Genomic DNA, 27,276 nt, shown 5'->3' on the forward strand with positions numbered 1-27,276 from the left:
GCTTTTGCAGTATAGAAAAGTATACAGATTTATACTTTTCTAACAACTTGATTTTGTATAACCCTGACACTCTATCTTGCCCTTTATTTTTTAGAGTATATTTAGCTTTTAAAGTGGTTAAGGAAGCACTTTTGGGAAACTTTAGATGTGTTACTTTAGAAACCATCTTAGTTTTCAAATTTCCAGTTTGAAGAGATTAATAAAATTTGTACAGGTGGTTGGAAAGTTTGTTTTTTTAACACTGGCTTTTTATAGGAGACTTCAGATTGGGAAGAATGGAGGTGAGATTATTTTACTTGAGCCATTATTGATGGCTTTGCAGATTCCTCTGGGTTTGTTACCTGGTTAAAGGAAGTTGGAATGTAGTGTATGATGAGGGCACCCACACTTCTTCCCTTCCAGGGGGCATTGGAAAACTGTCTTGGCCTGCTTACCAAACTATTAATTAGAGACCTGCCCCATGAACTAAAAGCATTATTTTCTACTTTCTCTTCACACTCCTAGGATTCAGTAATAATTATGAAATCTCTGTGTAAACCTGTATGTTAGAGGCATGTTGTAATGTGTGTAGGTTGTACAGTAGATCCCACTGGGGGGCACTTAAGGCCTGGAATTTGTTTGATGATGATTATTAGTGACTCTGGCAATAGTTTGATGATGGGTGGCTTAGTGCTTTTAAAGTAACTGGAAATGGGAGCCAGTTAGGAAGTAATTCAGTACAGGAATGAATCTTGGTTAGAAATATGCAATGACTGCATCATAGATTCTCACCTCCACTTCACTCAGTAGGGTAGAGCTGAGACCTTTCTCATCAGTCGGTTTAGTTTTGAACTGATGTAGTGTAATTCTTTCTCCAGCTCCACAGCATATAAAAACAGGCTACAGAATAACATAGGAAGAAGCAGAGAATGAGTCAATAACATTTTGTGCATGAAGAAACAGCAGGTTAGTAGTGCCTGTTGTGAAATGCTTTGAGTGGAAAGGTTGTATTGAAGCTGCCCCAACATTCCTAGTCAGTCAGGAATCAAATATTCTAAAGTTGTGTGGAGAACAGTATTTGCTATGTATACCAAGTATGAATGACAGCTCCTATTTAGAGATATAAGGGTAAAAGCAGTTGGTCTCACTCTTACATTTAAACAAATGAAGCCTTTTGCATTCTGTTTAAAGTTGGGTTAAAAAAAAAAAAGAAAAAGAAAAGTGGCATCTTAGCAGAATAGGTTTTGTGTTCAGGAAAATATTGTGTGTAACTCAAGTGCCCAGTCCTGATGCCGTGTATCCCACAGTACCCTGGCGAGAACAAATACTCACTCTTTAAATTCTTCTTGAGTGACAGGCTGGTAGTCATCTTGAATTTCTGTAGAATAATATTTTTTCTCCAGCCTCTCTTTCCATTTTTTCATCTGCTCTGCACTTCGAATCTCCTGTCAAGTTAGAGGAAAAGCCTAGGCTGCAATCTTCACATTTTTCTCTATTTCAGGCTTGTCACACAATCATCACAAGCTTGAGAATCTGAAACCATACCCTCCAGGGCTGTGCTTTTGAGCCCCACTGGCTTTTTGTCTTGCCAGTTTTCAGGTCTGTGCATCAGCAGTCCCTTCAGAGGGCCTGGTGTTAGAGCTGTTGGCAGAGTTGGGGAATTTTAAAATTATAATTATCAGCTTATTCTCGTTTCATTGCATCCTCCCCTCTGCATCTCCAGCTGACTTATTTCATGGTTGTCTTCATTCTGTACTTGGCAAGAGCTATTTCTGTACCTTTGTTCTCGAATGAAGCAAATGTGCCTCAAAGTACATCTGTGGGTATTGCCCACCCAATTGCTTCTCAGCCAGACTCCTGCAGTCTTACCTAACCATCCCAATCCCCTCCTCATAATTACTGCATCAACCTGGGCTCTCCAATCTGTCTACTTAGCCCCATATGGGTTCCTCATACCAGAAAATTCTTGTTACTACAAGAATTTTCTACTCCTTGTTACTACTCCTCTGATCCTCAACAGTCCTTCCTGTGCTTTGGCCTCACTGCTGTCCACTTTTAGTGTCCAAATACCTAACTTTAGAAAAACTGCCTTGTACATTATGGGGTATAAGGGCAGCTCCGGAAAGAGAGGGAAAGAGGAAAGTGCAGCCAGTTGTGATTCAAATACTTGTCAGTAAATGAGTATGATACTGCCCGCTCTGGCAGTAGCGCTAAGTGGCAAAGTGGGTCCCTGTATACAGGCTCTCACTACCTTTCTCAGAGTGTGTGGTGGTGCCTAAGTTTGCACTGTTTACCTGGTAAATGTGTGCTGTTCTGACCAGAGAAACCATCAGATAGTGTTTGTCTTTACACCAACATATTTGAAGTAGGAAAGGATGGCTTTCAGTCTTTCTACTTTTATTTTGGCCACAATATAGTACCCATGTTTTGACATATTTACTAGCACTTTAATGTGCTGTTTAAAAAGTGGTAGGTCCCACAACTATTTCTAAATGACCAAGCCTATTATAATGTGGAAGCAGAGTAATATGGGTTGAATAGACTGAGTCTGATAAACTTGCCTCACCTTTCAAAAAACCCATCTCAACCATCACTTGATCTCAGAAAGCCGTCCTTGACAGTCATAGGAAAATGGTAGGCACAGCAGTATGTCTTTGGGGCATTTCCTCCAAGCCCCTAGGTTCTAATCCTCCCACCTCTTCCCTGTAAAAGGCTTGCTGCCTTTTACCGTTGTGTCTGGGTTAACCTAGTGTTCCACATTGGCTCTTATAGTCTCTAATACCTCAGAAATGAATTCTTTGTAGCAAACCTTTTAAACTACCTAGTGTATTTCTGTTTTCTGATTGGACCCTAAGTGATGAGTCCCTGGTAGCAGAGGAGGGCCAAAGGAACAAGCTCATAAATAGCCTTCCACCAAGGGACACAAACAATTGACTTAAGAATTTGAGACTACCACCTGGCCATTGGGGATCCCTCAGGCTACTGACCCAGCAGGCAAATATTGTACTGACTGAGGTGACTGATCCTAATTCTCAAGGGCAAGTTGGTTGCAGCCACAAGATGAGTGCAGAGAGGGCTGTATTTGGAGCCTGGGAAATCTTGGGTGGTGTGCTCCTAATACTTCCATGTCCAAAAATAAACATTGTAGTTTATACATCAGATTCTTAAGGAATTTGTATTTGAGTAGAAAAGGCATTAATATCATAGGATGGATACAATTACTATTGGGATTCTCCCCCTTTTTGGGGAGAGAGTGAGTACCTTGTATAAAAGATAGTCGTATCTTATTAGGTGGAAACTTGACATAGTTATTGTCATTTTATGGAAGTTCAAATGTGTGTAGTAAATAGCCAAAAGGGCAACGGCCAATTATGTAGCTAATGTCTCTCAACTCAAAATTTACCCTCTTACATTCTCTCCTCTGTGATGCTGTGTCTCAGGCTTTGAGAACTTATTCCTCAGACTTTTGCTACTGGATTTGTTAGGTTCCTCCTTATGAGAGGATGGAGGACACTAGGGTTTGTTTTCTTTTCTCAGCATTGCTTCTGCAGATGGAAGTTCTCTGCAGCACCTGTACTATGTACCTATTGATGACCATCTATATGTCTTCTTTGGAAATAAATGAGAATATATAAGAATTAAAAAGGAAATGGTAGTGATGACCTCTGTGATTCCCTTAAATTTTCTAGGTGTATAATGAACTGAAAATGTATGAGAGGATTCAGTAAAGTAGTAGGACAATAATTTATTGGGTTGGCCAAAAAGTTTGTTTAGTTTTTTCCCATATGATGGCTCTAGTAGCATTTAGTTGTCTTTACTTCATTTGAAACATTTTTGTTAGAGTGTGTTGTGCCAGCTGCCATATCTGCATGCATTTAACAAAAAACTTACCAAAGTTTGTGAATTTTTGGATAGCCATTTTAAGATTGAAGATTGAAGAAAATAAGCAACATTTCAGCATATTATGCTTCATTATTTCAACAAAGGTAAAAACAACTGAAAGGAAGATGTGTGCAGTGTATGAAGAAGGTGCTGGGACTGATCAAACATGTCATAAGTGGTTTGTGAAGTTTGGTGCTGGAGATTGGTCACTGGATGATGCTCCAATCAATTGAGCTACCCGGCCAGGGCCTTCAATATTTTTATTTTCTAATTTCATTAATATGTTTTTATGTTGTTTTCAGAGAATATTTTTCTATATTAACCTGACTACTAATTACCTGACTACTTGAAATTCATTGAGTTTTTCTTTTTTTGTAATTTTTATTTTATTGATTATGCCATTACAGTTGTTCTATTCTCCCCTTTATTCCCCTCCACCCTGCACCCCCCACCCCTACCCATTCCCCCCCTTTAGTTTATGACCATGTGTCTCAAGTTCTTTGGATTCTATATTTCCCATACTATTCTTGCCCTCCCCCTATCTATTTTCTACCTACCGTCTATGCTACTTATTCTCTGTACCTTCTCCCCCTTCTCCTCCCACTCCCCTGTTGCTAACCCTCCATGGGATCTTCATTTCTATGGTTCTGCCCCTGATCGAGCTGTGCTTTTTGCTTGCTTTTGTTTTAGATGTGGTTGTTAATAATTGTGAGTTTGCTGTCCTTTCACTGTTCATCTTTTTTATCTTCTTTTTCTTAGATGAGTCCCTTTAACATTTTATATAATAAGAGCTTGGTGATGATGAACTCCTTGAATTTGATCTTATCTGAGAAGCACTTTATCTATCCTTCCATTCTAAATGAAAGCTTTGCTGGATAGAGCAATCTTGGTTGTAGGTCTTTGGTTTTCATGACTTGGAATACCTCTTTCCAGTCCCTTCTTGCCTGCCTATAAGGTCTCTTTTGAGAAATCAGCTGACAGTCTGATGGGAACTCCTTTGTAGATGACTGTCCCCTTAGCTCTTGCTGCTTCTAGGATTCTCTCCTTCATTTTAATCTTGGCTAATGTAATGATGATGTGCCTTGGTGTGTTCCTTCTTGGGTCCAACTTCTTTGGGACTCTGAGCTTCCTGGATTTCCTGGAAGTCTATTGCCTTTGCCAGATTGGGGAAATTCTCTTTTATTATTTGTTCAAATAAGTTTTCCACTGGTGGCTGTTCCTTTCCCCCTTCTGGTACCCCTATAATTCAGATGTTGGAGTGTTTAAAGATGTCCTGGAGGTTCCTAAGTCTCTCCTCATTTTTTTGAATTCTTGTTTCTTCATTCTTTTCTGGTCATTTTTATCCTCCTTCTGGTCCACTCCTTTGATTTGAGTCCCAGTTTCCTTTCCGTTACTATTGGTTTCCTGTGCATTTCCCTTCATTTCAATTAGTTTAGCCTTCATATGTTCCTCTAATTTGTGACTAAAATCAACCAGTTCTGTGAGCATCCTGATCACCATTGTTTTGAACTGTGCATCTGAAAGTTTGCCTATTTCTTCACCACTTAGAGTTATGGGCTCTGGGGCTTTGAGATCTTCTTGAGCCATTTTTGGTCTGTTCGTGCCCATTAAGTATGAGGAGAGGAGCCTTAGGGGCAGGGTGGGGCCTCCAGGGCGGGGTCGCTGGGTTGTGATGCTGTATGCGGGGGTGGGGTCAGAGAGGGGCAATGGCGGTCTCCCGTCGCTGGGACCCACTAGATCCTGTCTCACTGCCCACTCCCTCGCTGGTCTATCTGTGCAGGAATGTGCCAGCACAGTCAACCCGCCACCCTTCACCCTCGCCGGATCCACTGGTCGCTCACTGGGTCGGCCCTTTGCAACCCCACGCATGGGTTCCACGCGCCTGAATCAGTCTGACCGAATTTTCCTGTGCAAACCCGTTCTGCCAGCTGCTGGTTTCGCCCCTCTTACCGGTTAGGCTGAAGCATTCGATTGTTATCGGACTTCCAAAAAGTTCAATTTTCTGTGTTCTGGCTGTGTTTTCTGTTGCTAATGTTTTGTTGTCTCTAAACTTGGTAGTGTGAGAAAGCACAGCGTCTCCACCTATGCCTCCATCTTGGCGGAAGTCCCCCCCCACAACTCATTGAGGTTTTCTTTGTGGCCCAATATATGATCATTTTTAATGAACGAGTTTTCAAAAAGAAGGTGTATTTTGAGTTTAATACATATGTAAGATCACCTGTTCATTATATTGTTTTGGTTTCTTTTTATTTTATTTTTCTTGACCTATTCTCTGTTTTGCCATTACTGATATGTCAGATATATATGTGGTCATGGTTGTGTCATACTGTCTTATGGTTATATTTTATGTCTTTTACTTTGTGCTACACTTTCTGTTCTCTTTTTTGTTTTAGTACTTCCCTTTCAGGTATTTTTGTTTTTCTTCATGTATTTTGTTATGCCCTATGGGTCCTTCCTTTCTTGCTGTTGTTCCCTTAACAAGGAACCAAACAAGTTCAACAAGAAAATTAGCTTGTAATTTCTTCCTCTTCATCTCCTTCCTCTCTCCTACCCAATTATATACATTTTTAATTTTGGAAAGTATTTTATTTATTTATTTCTAGAGAGAGTAAGGAGAGGGAGAGAAACATCAATCAGTTTCCTTTCCCACAAACCCCAACCAGGGACCAGGCCTGCAACCCAGGCACGTGCCCTGACTTGTAATTGAAGTGGTGACCTTTCGCTTTTTGCAGTGATGCTCAAACTAAGCCATGTTGGTTAGGGCCCCAATTATATTTTCAATCATGTTACTATATTTCCTTGTATCTGAGAGGTGAATTCTATTGTAAGATGCACTGTTATTTTATGTACCACTTAGTAAAAATGCTGCCAATTAAAGTATGACATACTGTTAACCATAAGGCACTACTTGATTTCAGAGAGGTTAAAATGTGAAAAAAAGTTTTCTTAATCATTAAATACAAATTTTCTTACTATTTATTATTGTACTCTTAAATATGCTAAAGTTTCTTCTTCTTGGTTATTAACACAATGATCATTTTTAGACTTTTAGCTATTATATATGAGCCAGTCAGCTTTTTCTACTTTATACCTTCTCCCTCCTTCCTTTTTGCAAAATTTCTCCAATTATCTCCTCGTTGGCTGAAGCTGACCCTCTTGTAGAATCCTCAGGAATACAACAGTATTACCTGACTTGTTGCATGTTCAAAACTGTTTGAGCCCTCAGTGGTATGGCTAATTGGGCATTTTGCTGCAAGGCAAAGTGTCATTGATTCAGTTCTCAGTCGGCATATTGCCTGGGTTGCAGGTTTGGTCCCCACTGGGGTGCGTGTGGGGTGAGATGGCTGGTTGATGTTTTTCTCTCACATAGATATTTATCTCCCTCTTTTTCTCCCTTTTCTCTAAAAATAAATGGATAAAAATCTTTAAAAAAAACCCCACAGCTTCGAAGTACAGCTTTGCTGGATATAAAAATCCTTGGCTTACATTTTCTTCTTTGCATATATCGTGTGTTTTATAATTATTTCTTAAACACATATGTATTGAGTCATTTACTGAATATGTTACAATTTTTAAGTATAAAAATTATTGAAGTAATTTATCACATTTAAGATTACAAAAGAAAAATTATATAATCATTTCAATAGAGTATACTCTCTAAACCCTGTGTGATTATCCCACAGCAAGTGCACAGTGGTAGGACCAGGGTATCTGGCTAAGAGCACCAATAAGAAAGAGGGAGCATCTGGAATCCCAATGATTTGTCCTAAACAAGGATCTGGATTCTGAGAGAAATAATTGGAGAAATAATTGGAGCAACTACTGTTCTGAAAAAAGAAACTTCAGTTCTAAATCAGAATGCTTTTGTAAGCATATTTCTTTTTGTTTTACTTTAAAGATTTTATTTATTTTTAGAGGGAGGGAAAAGAGAGGGAGAGAAACGTCAGTGTGTGGTTGTTTCTTGCACACCCCCAACTGGGGGCCTGGCCCACAACCCAGGCATGTGCCCTGACTGGGAATTGAACCAGCGACCCTTTGGTTCACAGGCCAGCACTCAGTCCACTGAGCCATACTAGCCAGAGCTCTAAGCATATTTCTAATAAAGCTATAAATTCTTTATGAGAAAATTAAAATCTTACATTTTCATCAAAGCCTTTTCTTCTGGCTTCTTCAGCCAAATCTGTGCTTTTTATACTGAGTGTAAAATAGAAATTAGAGGCATATGTCAGTAAAAAAGGAAGTGCCAGCATAAAATACAATCAGATTTACGGAAAAGATCAGAATCGTATTTCTGTTCTTTTCTGATAATACTAATTTGGAAAACGTGGTTATTGATAAGTTACCCAGAGATATCCCTAGCTATAAGAAACTGTTTATACGATATCCCATTGTCAGAGGTGTGGGTTTCGGAAGTATTTTGACAACAAAATAATTTAATAAAGGTTAAGTGTATTATTAATTATTTTGGGTAAAATTGTTTTATTTCAATAGCTAAATGAGTGTACCTAATGTAGACGGAAATTGTTCCCTACCTTTTTAGGGGGACTTCACTCTCTTGCCCAGCTTCTGTTCAGCTGTATTAGTAGCATGGCACACCTTACGTTACTTTTACATTAGCTTACAGTTTCAAGACAAAGTCAGTACTTTGGATGGTGGTGGTTTTGCTATCAAAACTTAACTCTCAATGTAAGTTTCTCATACAATATAGAGATTTAAAATGGTAAATTAAAAATTTTAAGTCATCTTACCCTTTATCATCTTCATCCTTTTGAGGTTTCTTTAGTCTGAGTTTTTCGAGGACATTGTTGTAACTCTGGACATAATTAAAAATAGTTTAAAAGGTCACCAAAAATATATCCTATATTCACTTTTGGTTCAGGTAAAGGACATATTAAGTGCTTATCTCTAGGGACTGCTACTCTAAAAAAAGGTAGAGGTAAATGCTATGATGTATCCTTCTTTCAGTTTGTTGGCACTACGGGTTCTGCCTGCTGGTGAAAAGTAAATGGGATTCTCCTGTGGGCATCTCACCTGAACTTGAGGAAGAAATCTTTAAAAAGTGTTATTAACATTTATTGCAGTAAAGTTCTTAAGACTTTAATGCATATAACCAACATAATGGAGATAAAAGAGGAAACCACAAGGATACTCAGTAAGGGGCATATTAACAGTTTTCTTTTACAGATGAGTTCTCAGACAGAGTTCTTAAATCCTATACCCACCATTAGGACATTTTTCATGTTAAGTGCAAAGCTGTGGGTATGCAGAGGTGGGCAGGATGGTGTGCATGCACATGATGCTGCTATGACCCAAAGTGAGGTAAGTGTCAAGCAGGCAGAGAAGATTCCACTCTATCAAGAAGAGAATGTCAGAGAGAGAGAGAGAGAGCGCGTGGAGGAAACATACTTGGGGTCAGAGAATGGCATGAGCAGAGGAGAAGGGGACAGCAAGCACAGTATATAGATAGCACTGTGCTTAAGACACTGACTGGGAAGCACCATACTATAAATGGAGGCATAGGAAGTAGAAATTCTGTAGTCAGGTGGTAGTGGATTGTGATAGTTTGGGGCTGTGAGACTTTAAAAGGGCCCTGAATGTTTGAGTAAAGGATTTGGACTTATTTTGATAGGCCCAGGGGAACTTTGAGGAATTTTGAGCAGAGAAGAGATATGCTCGGAGCTGGCCCGGCACAGGCAAGAGGCTAGAACAGGTAAGAAGATGTTACTGTACAGAAGGGCCCTAGGATAGTCGTGGCAGTTAGAATTCAAAGTGCCCTTAAGTTCCACAAACATGAACAAAGACTACAGAGATGAACTTCACATACAAGCCTTGGCAATAGATTGAATAAGGAACAGGGAAATAAGTTCAAGGTTTTTGAGCCTGGGGTGACTGAGGAATGAGTATTGTCATTGACAGAAATAGGAAAGTGAGGAAGATGGGCATGTGGAGTTCTGAGTTTAGGTAGTTTATAGATTTGCCAGCATGTACACTGAAAAATTTTTGTAGGAAAAGATACTTCTGTTCAGCGCCTTTGCACTTAGTATTTGCAATTACTATTTGATACATTAAACTGAAATAATTTTGGCCACAGTTAATACAAATATGAATAACCCCCACCAAAAATGCTCCCACAAAAACAAAACCCAAACCCCCCTGTCACTTGGGGGTGTTACTCAAACCACAAGTATATAAACTGAACAAGATTTCTCTTAGAATTTTAAGTAGGAAAAGAATTTGACATACCTTTTTAATCATGCTACCGAGTTCAAAATCTGGCCTTCTGCCTATTGAATAATCAGCTTTCACTTCAGAATAGGTATAATTAATTATTGCCAAGAACATGTTCTAAGGGAAATATTCAAATAATTATTTCAATAAAAATTTAAATGTTAGTGACTTTAACAAGTGCTGGAATTTGTTAAAGTAGATTCAAAATTTAAAAGTAACTCCTATGGTCAGTAACAGAGAGATGGCTAAGAAGACTCTGATGGAGTATAGTGGGGTACTGCTGTGTAGTGTGTGGACCTGGGCAGATATGTTTATGGTAAATAAGCAGAATTTAAAGTAGTGTATATGAACTGGTTACTTGTATTACATTAACTTATCAATATTACATATCAGAGGAACACTCATGAATGTTATGTTTCATAAGGATGGTTTTGTTTTTTTTTTAATTCTAAGTTTAAATGCAAATCTTACTGAGGCTCTTAGACTACTACTATTCAGGTAACACAAACGACTGTGGAAGGGATATTTTTACCCACAGCCCACCTCTCCAGTTTTCACTGTGGTCCAGCTAGGTCACTGTGAAGACTTTTGTCTATAACAACAAACGTTTTCATGGAAGTGAGGAGCAGGTCCTGAGCACATATGACACCCATCCTGCAGACTCCTAAACATCACAGGTGTGAACTTTTATCTCTGAGGGCCACAGCCATTGCATTGTGGGCAGAATATTAATGGCCTGATTCATACCTGCTGGTATGGAATGTCTGTGGCTTGAGGGACCTGGGACGTTCAAGTTATATTTGTAAAAGATTTAGCACATTTCTGGCACACAATAAACACCCAGATAGATGGTAACTGTGGTGATCACGTTCTCCGTAGGACAAGTTGAAAATGTTTAGACACTGGATACTAGGAATCTACACCATTCTTAAGTCTATAAAGCACTGACATCTAAGCAGTGATACTTTAATTTCTTCTGAATCATTGATTTTTTTATTCTAAAAAATGGAAGCATAAAAGCAAACACATGGTCATTCTTACCAACAGGATAAAGAACACGAAAAAGATGAAGGTGATGAAGTAAATGGGTCCCAAGACAGGACTGGCTTGCTGGATACCAGCAAAATTAAAATCCCCAAGAACAATTCGAAACTGTGCAAATCTTTGATGGGAAGAAAGAAAAACATCAGAAAATATTATATTGCTTTATACATACATGACAACTGATGGGGGTTACCAGTGTGTCTAGGAAGTATTCAGCTGCATCTGGCATTTGCTCTCTGGCTTTAGTTATGTTGGCAGAGAGGTCTATAAAGCCAGATGTAGAAAATTTCCTGAAGGCCAGACTTGAGGTGCCTCAATAGCTTAACAGGTAGTCCAGGAAATGTTGGGCTTCAATTTATTTAACAACTGTGTTTACCTACACCCAGTGTTTACCTACAAGATTTGAACCTTGAGATAACTTTTTACCAACTGATCTTAGCAGTGGCCATTTTAGTTATTCCTGTGCCCTCTAAACCTTAAGTGTACTTCGACCTTGTCCAGTAAGTCATTTTCAACCTGTACCTAGACCCAAGAGCCCTAAAGTTGCTTATAATATCAATATGTTTAGTTTTTGCTCTTTTTATAACGATACCAACAATTCTGTCACTTGCTAAATCTCAACCAAATGCTGGTAATGTTCCTCGAACATGAGTTTATTTTATTCTCTTCAGTAACTATAAAAGCTTGTTTCGATATGAAATAGCACTTAAAAATATTTAAAACCTTCATATTTTTAATTTTAAAGATGGAAAATTAAGAAATTATGGTTTTGAATGAGCATAGTTATAGTAGAGATAGAATTTCTTACCCCGGTGTCTTACTCTCTCATCATTGCTTTGCACTGATAATGCCACACATACCAGGGGCGTGTTCTGTGTGTGAGTTCCTTGTTTTAAGGGGAAATCTGAGAAGGAATTTTTAAAAGTACATAGATACTGCATGATTTGTCAATCAAAAGGAATAACACTTCTTGTTCCTTGTTGCTTCAGCCAATCACAATAAAGGGGGCATATGAACTATCCACAATGAAGGAATAAAATATTTTCAAAGAAATCAGCTAGTTGGAGTTCTAGGACTCAAAAAGTTATCTCGAATTTCATCCCCAGTACTTAAGATCTTATTAGATCATGCGTAGAGTACTTGTCCAGGTTTTAATACTGGTTTGTCATGTTCTTTATGTACAATAAAAAGAGAAGTGCTGAATTGCAAGGAGATCAAAATTTCACAACAAATCAGGTGTTTTTTTCTCTTTGGGATTGGAGAATAAGAGGTTCTGTTTCAATATTTAACTTGGTCTTTTATCTTTGTGTTGTGTTTATTTAAGAAATGAAAATTTTTCCAGGTTGACCTAGTAGCTCTTAAAACACCAATTTCACTATCCATTTGGATCTTTCAATGCCTGACCATTTCTACCGTATGACATATTTGGCCATCAGTGAAAATAAACCAAGTTTGTTATTAAAGCTTATGTTACTACTTATCATAGATCATTCCATGATTTTTTTGTTATAAATTGGAAAATATAATACATTTATACTAAGAGCTTACATGGAATTTTGGAGAGTGGAAAAGTCGTCAACCTGTGATCCAAAAAGAAGAAATCCTAACTGGGCGTAAGCAAAGAGCACAATAAAAAACATGGTGGCAAGTCCTACTATGTCTTTGATGCAGCGGGACAAGGTTGATGACAGCTGAAACATGGTCTTATTAAAGCTTATGAACTTGAATATCTGAAAGAGAAAATTTAATTGAAATAGAATGTGAAATATTATAATTACTTAAAATTTAGTTAAATTAACTTAAGAAATCTGCTTTAAATTAAAGGAGGTGCTTAATGATAGGAATATTTGAGGATTTGCCAGCAATCATTACAAGGCTAAACTCCTTTTAAAATTACTTAAAAGTCAAGAATATTCTTTTTTTCATGACTTTGTAGTTTAAGTTCCCATTTCAATACCTAATAAATATCTTTTCTGTCATATCTAGTATAATAAAATATAAATACCTTTATCCATGCAAAGAAGATCGTAATAGCAATTATATTGCTGTAATAAATGTGCCAGTGTGCAAGAAAATAGAAATCTGGATATTTCTCAGTACTTTTTAACAGCGGTTTAAGTAACCGTAAAGTTTGTATATTATAGTATGAGTTGATGAAAATGGCCACAAAAAACAACTATATGGGGAAAAAAAGAAGGGTTAAATTAAAGGCTATTTCTACCTCTTAAATCCCCTGCATCCTGTGAAGAAGCACATGAAAAAGTTCATGAAAAGTTCAACAGAAGGGTGGGAGAGGTTAAACATAGGCTTTTATATGGTAGACATGTAAGGTAACATAGTCATAAAGTAGAAGAATTCTGATCTTGCCATTCTAATCTATCCGTCTGTTTCTTTGGGCCATGAAGCACAAACGTGTACAGTGATTATGTCATTCTGATGAGGCCATAAGGGTTTCTGTCCCATCTAACCATGTGATACCTAAAAGTTCAGTATTTCCACCATGTACCACTACAAGGAGGAAATTTTACAGTTTTAAAAACAAACCTTTCTAGAGCTCTTAACTTCAGAAGATTTCAGAACTAGGTATCTGAGCTTTATAACTCATGAAAATTTTCTTGATTTCCCTTGCCTAAAATACTCAAATTGTTAAACATTTGACACTGTGCCTACCATATGTTAAACATTACTGGGATGCCGGGGAAGGTAGATGGTATATTTTCTGACTCCAGTAAACCTGCAATCTGGTTTTGGGAAACAAGGCTTATATACTAAGTTGCCCAGTAGGGGTGAAAGATAGTAGAAGCCAGAAACGTGTATTGGTCCTAAAAGCAAGCTCTTATCATTTGTCCAGCCCTGCCTACTTCTCTTTGTTTATTAGTATGGTTTAGTGACCAGGATGGGCAGTCTTTGAACTTTTCCTTCAGGGACTATTTCCCTATCCTGACATTCTCTGCCCATAAGCTACCCTCTGGCTGCTCAAACTCCTTCCTCTTCAGTATTTTGTGGAGGCTTGTCTTTTGGCTATTTCAGAAGTCAGTGTGAGGAGGGAAGCAGATTTAGGCAACATAGGAGTATATTTTAAAGGACCTTGTCCCAAAAGATCCAAGATTTTCAAGATGAGGCCCTGTAAGGAATACATGTTTATGTGGGGGTAGGTGAAACCTATTGTGCATGCACATTCAATAAATCATAATGCCTATGGAATCACCTATTCCTTTAGGTTTGTGCTGGTCCTCCTGAGGACCCAACCAAGCGGGAAAATAGACGTTTCCCTTTTGGAGGTACCATTAGTATGTGCTGCAACAGTTCATTTTATGATCGCTACTTGGAGCCTTTAAAATAAGCCCTGACAAATAGAAACTTTCTTTTTATGCCCCTCTTATTGATGAATTAATGTATGAGTCCCTTCAACCATACTTGTGAATATATACTTACTATCAAAAGTAGTAATTCTAGCCAGTTCCAAATACTTTTGAAATAGGCAAGCTTGAATTCTTTTATTTTTTTGCCTTCCTGTGTTGCGAAGACAATAATAAAAATTAAAAATATGACTTCACAGGAAGCAATAAAATAATCATAGTAGCTAACATATTTGAGGAGCTTCACAGAATAAAACTGCCACGAAGTAAGTATTCCTCCAGTTGCAGGGAATTCTGCCACCAATCTGTAAAATTAGATTTGTGAAAGTAACTGCATTTCAGGCATTTATATTTCAGTACATAAGTCATTGTGAAATTGCTAATTGGTGCCAATCAATTATTTTGTACAAATATATTTTCTTGAGGTCATGTGTTCCATTTGAAAATTTTCTAGTGGGTTTACTTTGTAATGGCTCTGTTTTTTTGTACTTTTTGCATTTTTTTTGAAAATTTACAGTGATCACAGATCAAGATAAATAAGAGTAAGATGTGATTTTAGCCAGACATTCATTCTATTCTGAATTTAGATTGTTCATAACTGGGGATACTGATTTATTTCCACAGAAGAATGAGATACGTTTTTTAAAAATATTTTATTCATTTATCTTTAGAGAGGAAGGGAAGGAGAGAGGGAGAGAAACATCAATGTATGGTTCCCTCTTGTGTGTCCCCCACTGGGAACTGGCTTGTAACTCAGGCATGTGCCCTGACTGGGAATTGAACCTCGATACTTTGGTTCTCAGGCCCGTGCTCAATCCACTGAGCTACACCAGCAAGGGCAGAATGAGATATGTTTAAGAAAATGCTATACTGTTAGTTTCTGTTATTAGTCAAGGACTGCCCCCAAATGCATAATTCTGGAATACTTCAGAGTAGGAAAATACACTCTCTCTTTAGCTTATCAGAGATTTCTTTCTAAATGTCAAGATCATATATTATACTAAAGCAAATGTTATGTTTATTTTTTTTAAATATTTATTTATTTTTAGATGGGAAGGGAGAGAGAAAGAGAAACATCAATGTGTGGTTGCCTCTTGAGCACCCCCCACTAAGGACCTGGCCTGGAAGCCAGGCATGTGCCCTCACTGGGGCTTCAAACCAGCGACCCTTTGTTTCGCAGGCTGGCACTCAATCCACTGAGCCAGAACAGCCAGGACTGAAGTGATAAGTTTAGGCACTGGATGTTGGATACAAAGATCTATATGCAAATACAAGAATGACTTTCAACACAAAGGTTTGGAGGTTCACTGTATTTTAATGTTCTCCAAAACTTCAGATAACTCAGAGTTGGCAGTACTTTAAGGAACAAGCAAGAGAGTAACAAATCTTACTGGTTATGGAATAAGGTGATGCCAAAAAATAGTTAACAATGGAAAAGAACTATCTGTTTCACTTTGCACATAGTAGGTGTGCAGTGTTGGATAAGTGGGTGGAGTGAAAGAAAATATTTTGATTTGAAGTGTAAAATAATAAGCAAAAGGAAAAAAACAGCATTTATTTTAGTTTCCCAGATACATGTACAAAAAGGGAAACAAGTAGATAAAGTCTTAGTGTGAGCAATATGCTTCCTCACAACTACTGATTAGATATCCTACCATGTAAAAGTTTCAAAATCTGTAATATCTAAAAAATAACATTTTAAAACATAACATCCCTGGCTGCTGTGGCTCAGTGGATTGAGTGCCAGCCTGCAAACTGAAAGGTCGCTGGTTCGATTCCCAGTCAGGGCACATGTGTGGGTCGCAGGGCCAGGTCCTCAGTGGAGGGCGTGTGAAAGTCAACTGATTCTTGCACATTTGTGTTCCTCACCCTCTCTCCCTCCCTTCCCCCCTCTCTGAAAGTAAATAAAATCTTTAAAAAAAGAGAATAAGCATAAAACCTAGAGAAAGGAAATGTGGACTTAATCTAGTATTACAAGGAGTTCTTCATTTGTGTTTAGGCCAGTTACCCCAATGTTTCTACTCTTATTTTGGACATAGAAATGATTTGTATTCTTCGTTTTATCCTGATACAGACTAGTGGGGAGGGTGAATAATGTTGGTAAAAAGCTCTGATTCCCTGAAGAACTATAAAATAATAGGTATACTGTCCATTGGCTGCTTAAAGTAATTTACTTGTTTTATTCATTTTTACAAATTGTACAGGCCGTGGCTGTGTTTCACTGTAACTATTGCACAAGGGTAGAGTTCCCTAATCAGAATAAGCACTAGTTCTATATCTCACTTGGAGTACAAGTGTAAGGCTCGGACTTCTGGCAAAGATGGAGGTGTATGTAGGTGGAAACACTATGCCTCCTTGCACAACCAAGTTTAAAGACAACAAAGTTTTAGTGAAAAAAAACACAACCAAAACACAGAAAATTGAACTATATGGAAGTCCAACAACAACGAACCCTTTAGCCATAACGGTAAGAGGGGTGGAGCCAGCGACTGGTGGAGCGGGGTTGGGCAGGAAAACTTGGTCAGACCGACCCAGGTGGCGGTTGGCAGATCCCAGGCATGGGGTTGTGACAGGCAGACCCAGTGAGGGTGCCAGGTGGCTGGCAGACCACGGTCACACGTTCGTGCGCAGATAAACCAGGCGAAAGAGCGAGCAGTGAGACAAATCGAGCAGGCCCCAGGGGTGAGAAGCCGCAGAGGGGACCACTATTGCCCCTCTTTGACCACGCCCCCACATATACAGTGTCACAACCCAGCAACGTGAGTGGCCCCGCCCTGGTGAATACCTAGGGCTCCACTCCTCATACATAACAGGCGAGAACAGACCAAACATTATGGCTGAAGAAGAACTCAAAGCTCCAGAGCCAGTAATTAAGCGACCAAGAAATAGCCAACCTATCAGATGCACAGTTCAAAACACTGGTGAGCAGGATGCTCACTGAACTGGTGGATTTTAGTCACAAATTAGAGGAACAAATGAAGGCTAAACTAATTGAAATGAAGGGAAATGCACAGAAAGCCAATAGTGATGGAAAGGAAGCTGGGACTCAAATCAAGGGGGTGGACCAGAAGGAAGGAAAAAATGACCAAACAGAAAAGAATGAAGAAACAAGAATTCAAAAAAATGAGGAATGGTTAAGGAACCTCCAGGACATCTTTAAATGTTCCAACATCTGAATTATAGGGGTGCCAGAAGGGGAAGAGGAACAGCCATGAGTGGAAAACTTATTTGAACAAATAATAAAAGAGAACTTCCCCAATCTGGCAAAGGAAATAGACTTCCAGGAAATCCAGGAAGCTCAGAGAGTCCCAAAGAAGTTGGACCCAAGAAGGAACACACCAAGGCACATCATCATTACATTAGCCAAGATTAAAATGAAGAGGAGAATCCTAGGAGCAGCAAGAGATAAGGGGACAGTCACCTACAAAGGAGTTCCCATCAGACTGTCAGTGGATTTCTCCAAAGAGACTTCACAGGCAAGAAGGGGCTGGAAAGAAGTATTTCAAGTCATGAAAACCAAAGACCTACAACCAAGATTGCTCTATCCAGCAAAGCTTTCCTTTAGAATGGAAGGACAGATAAAGTGTTTCTCAGATAAGATCAAATTCAAGGAGTTCATCATCACCAAGCCCTTATTATATGAAATGTTAAAGGGACTCATCTAAGAAAAAGAAGATAAAAAGTATGAACAGTGAAAGGACAGCAAACTCACAATTATTAACAACCACACCTAAAACAAAAGCAAACAGCTAGATCAGGAGCAGAACCATAGAAATGAAGATCACATGGAGGGTTAGCAACGGGAGTGGGAGGAGGAGGAGGGGGAGAAGGTACAGAGAATAAGTAGCATAGACAGTAGGTAGAAAATAGGGGGAGGGCAAGAATAGTATGGGAAATAGAGAACCTAAAGAACTTGAGAGACATGGGCATAAACTAAAGGGGGGAATGGTGGGGGAGGGGTGTACAGGGTGGAGGGGAATGAAGGGGGGAAATAGGACAACTGTAATGGCATAATCAATAAAATATACTTTTTAAAAAAGTGTAAGGCTCACGAGGGAAAAGTGACTCACTGAGAAGATAGTGGACATTACTTTCTGCCTCTCTAGCATTTATTATCCCATGACTTCTTGTTAACAGAACCCTGATTACTTCAGGTACCCAGCCATTCCCAGATCACTTAGAGGAAACTAACTCAATCCACAGACAGGTCCAAAAATAGTAATCCTATTTCCTTTGTCAGAGTTTGATTCTAGAACCCAGACTTAAACCAATTAGTATGGTCAAGATTAAGTAGATGACCTAATGTAATTGGACTAAATGGAAAGAATTTTTTCTCTTTGGGTGGTTCTTCTCTACGAGAGGATGTCTCTCTTCCTTCTGGTGGATTAAACAAGTTAGCACAGGTATGTCCTCCTGCAATGGCAGAGGTGCAAGATAGCAAGTTTTAATGTATAAACCACTTTCCAACTTCTGCTTGTATCATATGTGCCAGCATTCCCTTGATCAAAGAAAATTAAATGGTTGAGTCCAAGCATCGAGGGCTGGGGTATTGTGCCTTGTCCTGGGAGGCAGAGCCCTTGCCAGGTTACATGGCAATGATTGAAGAATTGAGGCCATTTTTTTCAAATCACCAGCTGCTGTATCATTTCTAGGATGCTGGCTACTGTTAATATACTGTTCATGATAAAAATTGCTTATTCTTGAGAAAAAATAATAAAGTTCATTCTAAAAGGAAATTAATAGGTTCAAATTATTTGAATAAAGGAATCAGCAAAACTAAATGTTAGATCATTGCAATTGTAGAATGACAAGAAATAAGATTATATATCCTCTAGTAATATAAAACTAACATTGTCCATGTTCTTGAGTATATTCTGAAATAATGAACCTGATTATGATGTTCCTTTATCTTCTTTTTCATTATTAGCAGAACTACATTTTATTTATTTTAAAGCTTTTAATTTTATTTTTAAAGATTTTATTTTTTAGAGAGAGGGGAAGGGAGGGAGGAAGTGAGGGAGAGAAACATCAATGTGTGGTTGCCTGTGTTGAGGGACCTGGCCTGCAACCCAGGCAATGTGCCCTGACTGGGAATCAAGCCAGCAACCTTTTGGTTTTCAGGCCAGCACTCAATCCACTGAGCCATACCAGCCAGAACTCAAGGTTTTAATTTTAATCTCAGTAAAAACTGGAAACCCTAGTGAGGGCTGTGCATGGTTTTTAAATTGCCTATATATAAAGATTTCAGGTCACTCACCTGATGATGCAAAACAGGTTTACATTAGCATTGTATAATGAAAAGTCAATAAAAACAACTCGAGTCCCTCTTGTGATCCAGCTGTTCAGTTGAAGGGTATTTAACTTGGTTTTGGTGTCAGATTTTGATTTTGATAAAGTGAAAAGATATCCCCCACTGTGGTAAACACCAACAAATCCCCAGTGCCAAGGGGAATTGGTACTTGGAGCAGAATACTTCCATCTGTTAGATAGAAAAAGAATAATGGAGAGATGAGAAGACTGAGAAGTAGTCTAAGAATTTCAGCTAAACTTCCATTCAAAAGTAGCAGTTAAAAAAAAGTGGTACTAAGTTCATTAGAGTAATTTTTTTACTTATTGATTATAGAGCAAGAGAGGGAGAGAGATATTAAGTTGTTGCCCCACTTATTATATGTATTCTTTGGTTGTTTCTTGCATATGCCCTGACCAGGGATAGAACCCACAACCTTTTGGTATATCAGAACAATGTTCCAACTAACTGAGCTACCCAGCCAGGGTGTATTAGAGTAATTTTGAAGCAAGACAATGAGTTCAGGATGAAGTTAAAAGAATTAAGGTATATGTTTTTTTTTTAAGTAGTTGTGGACAAGACAGTGGACAGCCTGCTATGAGAAAAAAAAATTAAATCTATTTTTGACTCAGAGCTTAAAATCCAGAAAATGACTCATTTTGTTCTTTGACATTTTGTCCCTATTGTTTTATTAGATCTTAACCCTTTAACTAGAAGGAGACCAAGGGTTTTGATTCAGAAAGATCTCAGTGTGGGAAAAAAGGTGCTTCATAGCGTGTCTTCCAAAGGTCATATATACCATTTATATAGTGTCCAGTAAATAAAAACTTTATTATAATGCATATATTGTTATATAGGTATCTTGTTTTAATGAAAGTACATAAAGCAAAATGTGCATAATTAAATTTTGTTTCCATTTTTTCTACTTTCATCTTAATTTTGGTGTATCACAAAAAAAAGCCTTGATTCCTCATTTTAGTCATTCCACGTTCCCAAAACAGACTGAACAATCACCCAGAGATGTACTGCTCAGTTTGTATTTTTTTTATTACAATACCATGTTTGTTGACAGTAGTGGGGGAAAAAGTGACACCATCAAGAAAAAATACTCATATTTAATGAAAATTCTATAGTTGTATTTTTGACTGTTTTTCACATGATTGTTAAATTGAAACAATAACATTTGTTACACCAACACTATCCTAGTTTCAATTTTTAAATGTTTTTAATTAATGAATGTTACATTTTGGGTAGCTAAACAAGCACAAATTGATTTTTATTTTGGTTGTTAAGGCATTAAAGTTATTATAATTCTAAATTCATAGTGTTAATTTTGGTATTTAAATTATTTGTAGTTATGAGAATTGGGAATATTGAATACCTAACATGAGTTTTGAAATTCCAATTTAAAATTGGAATTTATCTTGTAATTTATAATTTATCTTGTAATTTTTCATTGAAGGGGAAACAGTATATAGTACTGTAGTGTTTAAAGTAATGTCACCATCTTTGTGAATTTATTAGATTTATAAAAATTACACAAGCACTCTGTTGTCCTAAAGAACACCCAAAACACACACAAAGAAAAGTCAACAAAAACTACAAAGCAATGTGGGCATAATCTTGGGGTTATAGGGGAGGTTGTTCAAGGAAGGAGATGTAATCATTGTTAATATTTATAGTATAAACAGTGATTAATAAGTAACAAATGGTATAACTACAGACTAAGAGGAATAAGAAGTGTGTGTAATAGAGTGGTATAAGAGGGTCACATGACAGTCACCTTTCATGACAGAGATAATACATAAACTAAAATCAAGTAATAGCAGTATAAGCATGTTATGTAGATGTAGGAAGTGCCCAGGTCAGGTGGATGAGTTGGTTAGAGTGTTGTCCCAATGTGCCAAGGTTGTAAGTTCGACCACTGTCAGGGCACATACAAGAGTCAACCAATGAATGCATAAATGGGTGGAACAACAAGTTAGTGTTTCTCCCCCATTTCATTCTCTCTAAAATAAATAGAATTTTTATTTCTGATAAATAGTTACAGAAGATTTATTATCTGCCCTTTAAGATTTTCATAGGACCCTACAAGCAATAATGCCAGCAGCTTCTGTGCTAAGGGAAGGTGATGTCAGTGGCTTTGAGCTTTTGTATTTTTAATATAATGTGTAGCTAGAACTGTACACCGTTTTGGAGAACAATGGCCATAATGCCTTTGGCAGGTGTCATCAGATGCAGTGCTACCTGCAGAGAACTACTGCCCCTTTAATAATGGCAGCAATAGAGAGATCACTGAGGTAAGTCAGAGTAAGAAAGGAGGAAGATTGCCTAAGCACCTAGGATATTTCTTAGAGATCCCAAGGAGCATTTGGGATGTGTTTGAGGTGAGTCTGGCCAAAGCCAGAAGAGCTCACTGCGTAGTAGCTCACTGCGTAAGAGCAAAAATAGACGCTTTGCCTTGTGTCCAATGAGTTAAGACTTTATATACCAGGAAAAAATGAAAATATAGCATTTGGTAAACAACAACAAAAAGTAACAGTTCATTCTTCCTTTGCTAAACACTGTATTTGAGTTGTCTTTTGATACTAATATTCACACAAGACCTCTGTTGGTATGATTTGGAAAATATACATATTTTCACAATTGTTTAAAGATATAATGGTAAGCTGCTAGGATACGTTATGTGTAATTTTATACTACTTACTCAGGATCATGTTTAAGGCCAAAATCAGATATGTCTTCATTTTCAGAAGTGTATTTGGCATAACAGTCAGTCATTAAAGGCTGAAAAGATGGATAGACCTTGCACGTGTTGTTTCGGACTTTGAGTTGACGAACTCTGGGGACTCCTAGAAGTATGTTCTCGTAGTAGATGTGACTGCTTTTGTCATTGGACTGTGAGTCCCAGTACAGACCTTCCAAAAGGGGTCCTTCCATAAACTTCACATAGAAAAACAGATGTTATGGAAAAATGTTTTCATGTCATATATAACAGAACCTATATTCCTCATGTTACCGACAGGAGTCTAAAAACCAGTGATTTTGAAGATGAGTATTAAAATTAAATTATTGACCAAGCCAACATTAATATTAATGATAATGATGATAATGACTCTGTCTCCTTCATAAATTCCAAATTACTAGCATGGCATTCATGATTTGACCTAATTTGCAGCTTGGCACTTTATGTGCTGTAATGTCAAACATAGCTCTGTATGTGGAATTACCTATAGAACACACTGTTTATTCTTCCTCTGATGTCCTTCCATTACTCATCCCTTACAGCTCAGCTGAGTTGTCATCACCCCTGGAAAGCCTTCCCTACCCCTCCCCTACGCATGCTCTAATGGTCGTGACTTGGGATACCCAAAACTGCCGTCTTTCTTAATTGCTCTTCCTTCACAGTGTAAGCATCTTGCTGAGTGTAATGGAAAAAACAAGGCTGTCCCAAAGTTGAAGGAGTGATTCTCTTACGCAATTAAAAACACTATAAAATTATGTTTTTATATGTACTCTTTATTATATACTCTACATTACTGTAACACACAGAGTACAGGGTTGTATAGAATACCCCAAAACACAAATATTTCACTTTAGGGCAATTTAAACATTTCTTAGGAGTAATTTTCACTACACATGACTATAGACTAACTTTGGATCCTAACCCCTCACGTAAGAAGCAAGATTTTTATTTTCCAAATACAGTAAATAATGCTTATTTGAAGTTATAAGAACTTGATCACACTGAGAACGTGGGTCCTCAATAAACACTGGTTGGTTGATTCTAATATAAAGAAATGATTTCACTTTTACTCGTACCTTCGACAGACATGTATCGAGGGCCTACCACGTGTGCCATGGGTTTGTGCAAGCCCTAAAGCTACTTTATCCACAGTCACAAGATACATTACCTTCCAAAAATCAGCTGTCCTGTGAATAGACTTAAAGTTGGTTCTTTCATCACCAGGCACAGAAGTGTCCAAAAACACAGATGACATAACTTTGTTTAAGTAATACATGTGTGGGTTTATCATTCCAAATGTCACTAAGGAGAAGAATTTTTTGTATAAAATTTTGGTTAAAAACTATGAGTTTATTAGGATTAAATATGAATTAATTTTGTTCCCAACTTTGTTCTGAAATTCAATTTTTTGGTCTAATTATAAAAGTAATAATGACTAAAATAGAAATATATAAAACAGGAAGTAGATTCCTGTAATTCCACAGCTAGAGTTAGATTTGGCATATACTCTACAGATTTTTCTATATGCATGCGCATTTTTAAAGAAAAAATTTCTTTACAAAAATGAGATCACATTACACATACTATTCTGCAAGCTGACTCTTTTTCATATTGAGAGTAGGCAAATTATGGTGAGTAGTTGAGACGATGGACTTTTAATACAAACATAACAGTTTGAGTACCTCAGTTTTGTTATAAGAAGTGAGATAATGCATGCAGAATAATTAAAACTATGTTATAGCATATGATTTTTAACAGCTCTTAAAAGTATTCTATCACTTTCTGGGGTGGGGTGGATGGATTTTACAGTTAAGTGTAGACTAAACTTTTTTGCCAGAAGCCCTTTAGTTTGTAGAAACCATGTACCTTCAACATCAATCCATGACACATGAGCCTACGCCATCCTTTAATGTTGCATTATTTCACTGTACACAATGTTAAACAAATCCTCTGTCCTTGGAGATTTAGGTTTTCAATTCTTTTTATTATGAAAACATATTTTTGATCCCTGAATAATGGCATTATGATCGTTCTATATTTTTTCAATTCCCTAATGAGATTGGCTACAGTTGTATTTGTGATTCAGATCCAACTCAAGTTCACCCTTACAAAGCAATTAATTGATATATGATTGCCAGTATATAGTCCACATCAAAACGAGGTAAGTCTGGCCAGTAAGTTTACTGCCACGTCCACTGTCGCGTCCACTGTTGGATCCCTCTCTCCATGACAAGGTCCTGAGAGGGGGTGTAAGACTTCAAGGAAGCAGTTTCCAACTTGGTGGACGTGGCATGGAAGGCCCTGCAATACCTATTGTGATTGTGCTTGCTTTGGGGATCATGACCTTTTCTGCTTTAATCATTATGAATACCCTTGCAGTGATTCAGATAGTGTGCCTAGACCTTTCCCGGCTCAATGAACAGAATAATGATATCATACTAGAAACGTCAGGGAATATAGGTACAAAGAAACAACCAGAATGATCTGAGAATTCAAGCTTAATCAGTAACAGATCATTGGAAAAACACCCAAGATAAGTTAGAAAACTCTAGGAAATCAGGAGATGATTTCACTGCTTTCTTAGAGGGAATCAAAGTACAAAACATGTCTATAAAAGAACTCCTAGAGAAACTTAAAAGAAGTACCTTTGAAAGCCCCCTGCAACATAGGAATAGCCCCTCCTTTACCTTGAATAAGAATATATATCAACTAGACAGGCAAAGAAATAACAAAAGCTAGCTAGTAGTCAGAATTTATAGTACACAAAAAAAAAACATTTTAGACAAAAAAAGATAGATAGCTAAGTTAGACATCACAAGGGCCTTATAATAAATTTCCTATTTTCTCTACTCAATCTAGCGTATCCTTTTGCCCTATGACAAATTCTGAGAAACTTTAATATACAATAAGATACTTCTAATTGTCTGACTAATAGCTCTCCTGGTTAAAATAATCTTTGTTTATTATAACTAATCTATGGTGAGTAGTTGAGACGATGGACTTTGGGACGATGAGACTATGGGAACTTTCGTACTTTTACTGATTACCTTTGTATTAATTTTTTCTGCTTAAATGATCATGTTATACTGCAAATGTTAATCACTACCTAAAATGAAAATATAAAAACCTACTTGTACTTGCAATAAACGGAACAGAGCTTCACTGTCCTTTGAGGCGTGTTGTCGTCTATTACCCAGCGCCCACGCCTACCTTCACCTGTGGGACCCCTTTGACCCGCTACGGCCGGACCGCGGCAGTTTACATCTACTGTAAGTTGGACAAATTGCTCTTTAATACTGGTAAGTCGATGCTATTGACCCAAAGATAGGAGGAATGCAGGTTTTCCCAGTCCTTAAAAAATCTGCATTGACCTATATGTGTTCTGTGACTCAGCACAAGCATATTTTACTATTAATTGTGCAACAGAACAGGGAAGAGAATAAAGCTGAAACCAAGACTAATTTGTTTGGCCTCATTTGTGGTTTGACCTATGAAACTGAGCTAATGTACCTGTATAGCTCTAAAAGAAATCAAGTTAGACTTCCAAGTCAAAGGAATAATTTACATTTAAGATAGAATAGCTAACCCAAAGGAATAATTAATTCAATCAATGTTGACCATGAAAGCTGTACCTTACATCTGTGATGTAAAGTTTTGTCCCTTAAGAATTGGAAACTGTCAGTATATATGAATTTAAGATCATGTCTGAAATGTGTCACTAGTTTTTGAGATTTCTGTATTCTGAAAGCCTATGGGTTAAACCCACGTTTTATTTCTCATCTCCATATAATTTTAGTCCAAATAGCATTTTCATCTATATCTGTGTACTTACATATACATAGGTTTATTAAAAAAATAATATAGAGTAATAACTCCTGAAGTGTGGTTCTAATTTCTTCCTTTCTGAAAGGCAGCCTATGTTTCGGAATCCCTGTGAGACACAAAACAAAAATTTCCTTACATCATTATGTAATTCATAATATGTATAAATAACGATGATGGAAAAACAGCCACTTTTAGTGTTACACTGTGTGAGTCAGGTCAGTGGCTTATGATTATTTTTTGATTCTCACTGTTATGAAGGAGAATTACTAACATTTTCCCATTGGGGTAAGTGGGCAGTCATTTTGTGACTGCATACTAATGAATTTTTTAACTTAACGCGGATGTACAGGACTGGTTCTGTCTTGAAATGAAAAAAAAAAAAAAAAAAAGCAAAATGCAAAACAAACCCCTCACATCTGTCCCTAATCATTTTCTCTGCCAGTCACTACTGATTCTTGGGAAGCCTGGGGGGGCGGGAAGAACTAGGCTTGGGGTCGGTCAAAGTTACATTTCCCCGTATCAACAATGGACTTCAGAGACTGGTCTACCAATGGCCACTGCACAGCAAATGCCAGCGCCCAGCTCAAGCTTAGGGTGAGGAGCGAGTGCCACGTCCCTACAGAGCTCCGGTCTTCCAATCTGTAAAATGGGGTCACCGTTCATCCCCGAGTAAGGGGAGGCGGAAAAGGATAAATGTGCTGGAGGTCATCCCACATATGAACAGATATGGGGCTACAGCGCCCTCTCTCTATGGAATTAACAAGTCCGCTTTGTCCCACCCAGTCTGGGAACACTCCTCACCGCCTCGGTGCCAACGGGACGCCTCAGGCATGGCGGACCACGATGGGAGGCCAGTTCAACCTCCCCTGGCCAGCTGCGCCTGCGCGAGCCGCCTGGCTCCTGCGCTTGCGCGAGCCTCCAGTTCC

The 27,276-nt window shown here is 37.9% G+C and overlaps 1 protein-coding gene across 1 annotated transcript; it reads right to left on the minus strand.

The window, feature by feature from the left end:
* Nucleotides 1-777: 777 nt before the first annotated feature.
* On the minus strand, nt 778-27,218 carry PKD2L2 (polycystin 2 like 2, transient receptor potential cation channel). Its single transcript, XM_053666455.1, has 13 exons — nt 27,152-27,218; nt 26,358-26,456; nt 23,694-23,827; nt 22,487-22,722; nt 19,750-19,971; nt 14,569-14,797; nt 12,682-12,863; nt 11,131-11,251; nt 10,105-10,206; nt 8,610-8,674; nt 8,001-8,055; nt 1,312-1,424; nt 778-879 (listed from the first exon to the last, which is right to left on the minus strand). The coding sequence occupies exons 1-13, from the start codon at nt 27,180-27,182 to the stop codon at nt 783-785; spliced, it is 1,686 nt and encodes a 561-aa protein (XP_053522430.1). The 5' UTR covers nt 27,183-27,218; the 3' UTR covers nt 778-782.
* Nucleotides 27,219-27,276: the final 58 nt, after the last annotated feature.

This window comes from Artibeus jamaicensis, unplaced genomic scaffold, assembly GCF_021234435.1.
Source record: "Artibeus jamaicensis isolate MK-2021 breed Jamaican fruit bat unplaced genomic scaffold, CSHL_Jam_final contig_456, whole genome shotgun sequence".
Taxonomy (NCBI): domain Eukaryota; kingdom Metazoa; phylum Chordata; class Mammalia; order Chiroptera; family Phyllostomidae; genus Artibeus; species Artibeus jamaicensis.

Coding starts and splice junctions, on each gene's coding strand:
- PKD2L2 (XM_053666455.1), bottom strand. CDS start 27,182: ATGCCTGAGGCGTCCCGTTGGCACCGAGGCG. Junction 22,723..23,693: donor GGACAGCTGATTTTTGGAAG/GTAATGTATCTT, acceptor TTCTATGTGAAG/TTTATGGAAGGACCCCTTTT. Junction 8,675..10,104: donor TCGGTAGCATGATTAAAAAG/GTATGTCAAATT, acceptor AATTATGTCCAG/AGTTACAACAATGTCCTCGA.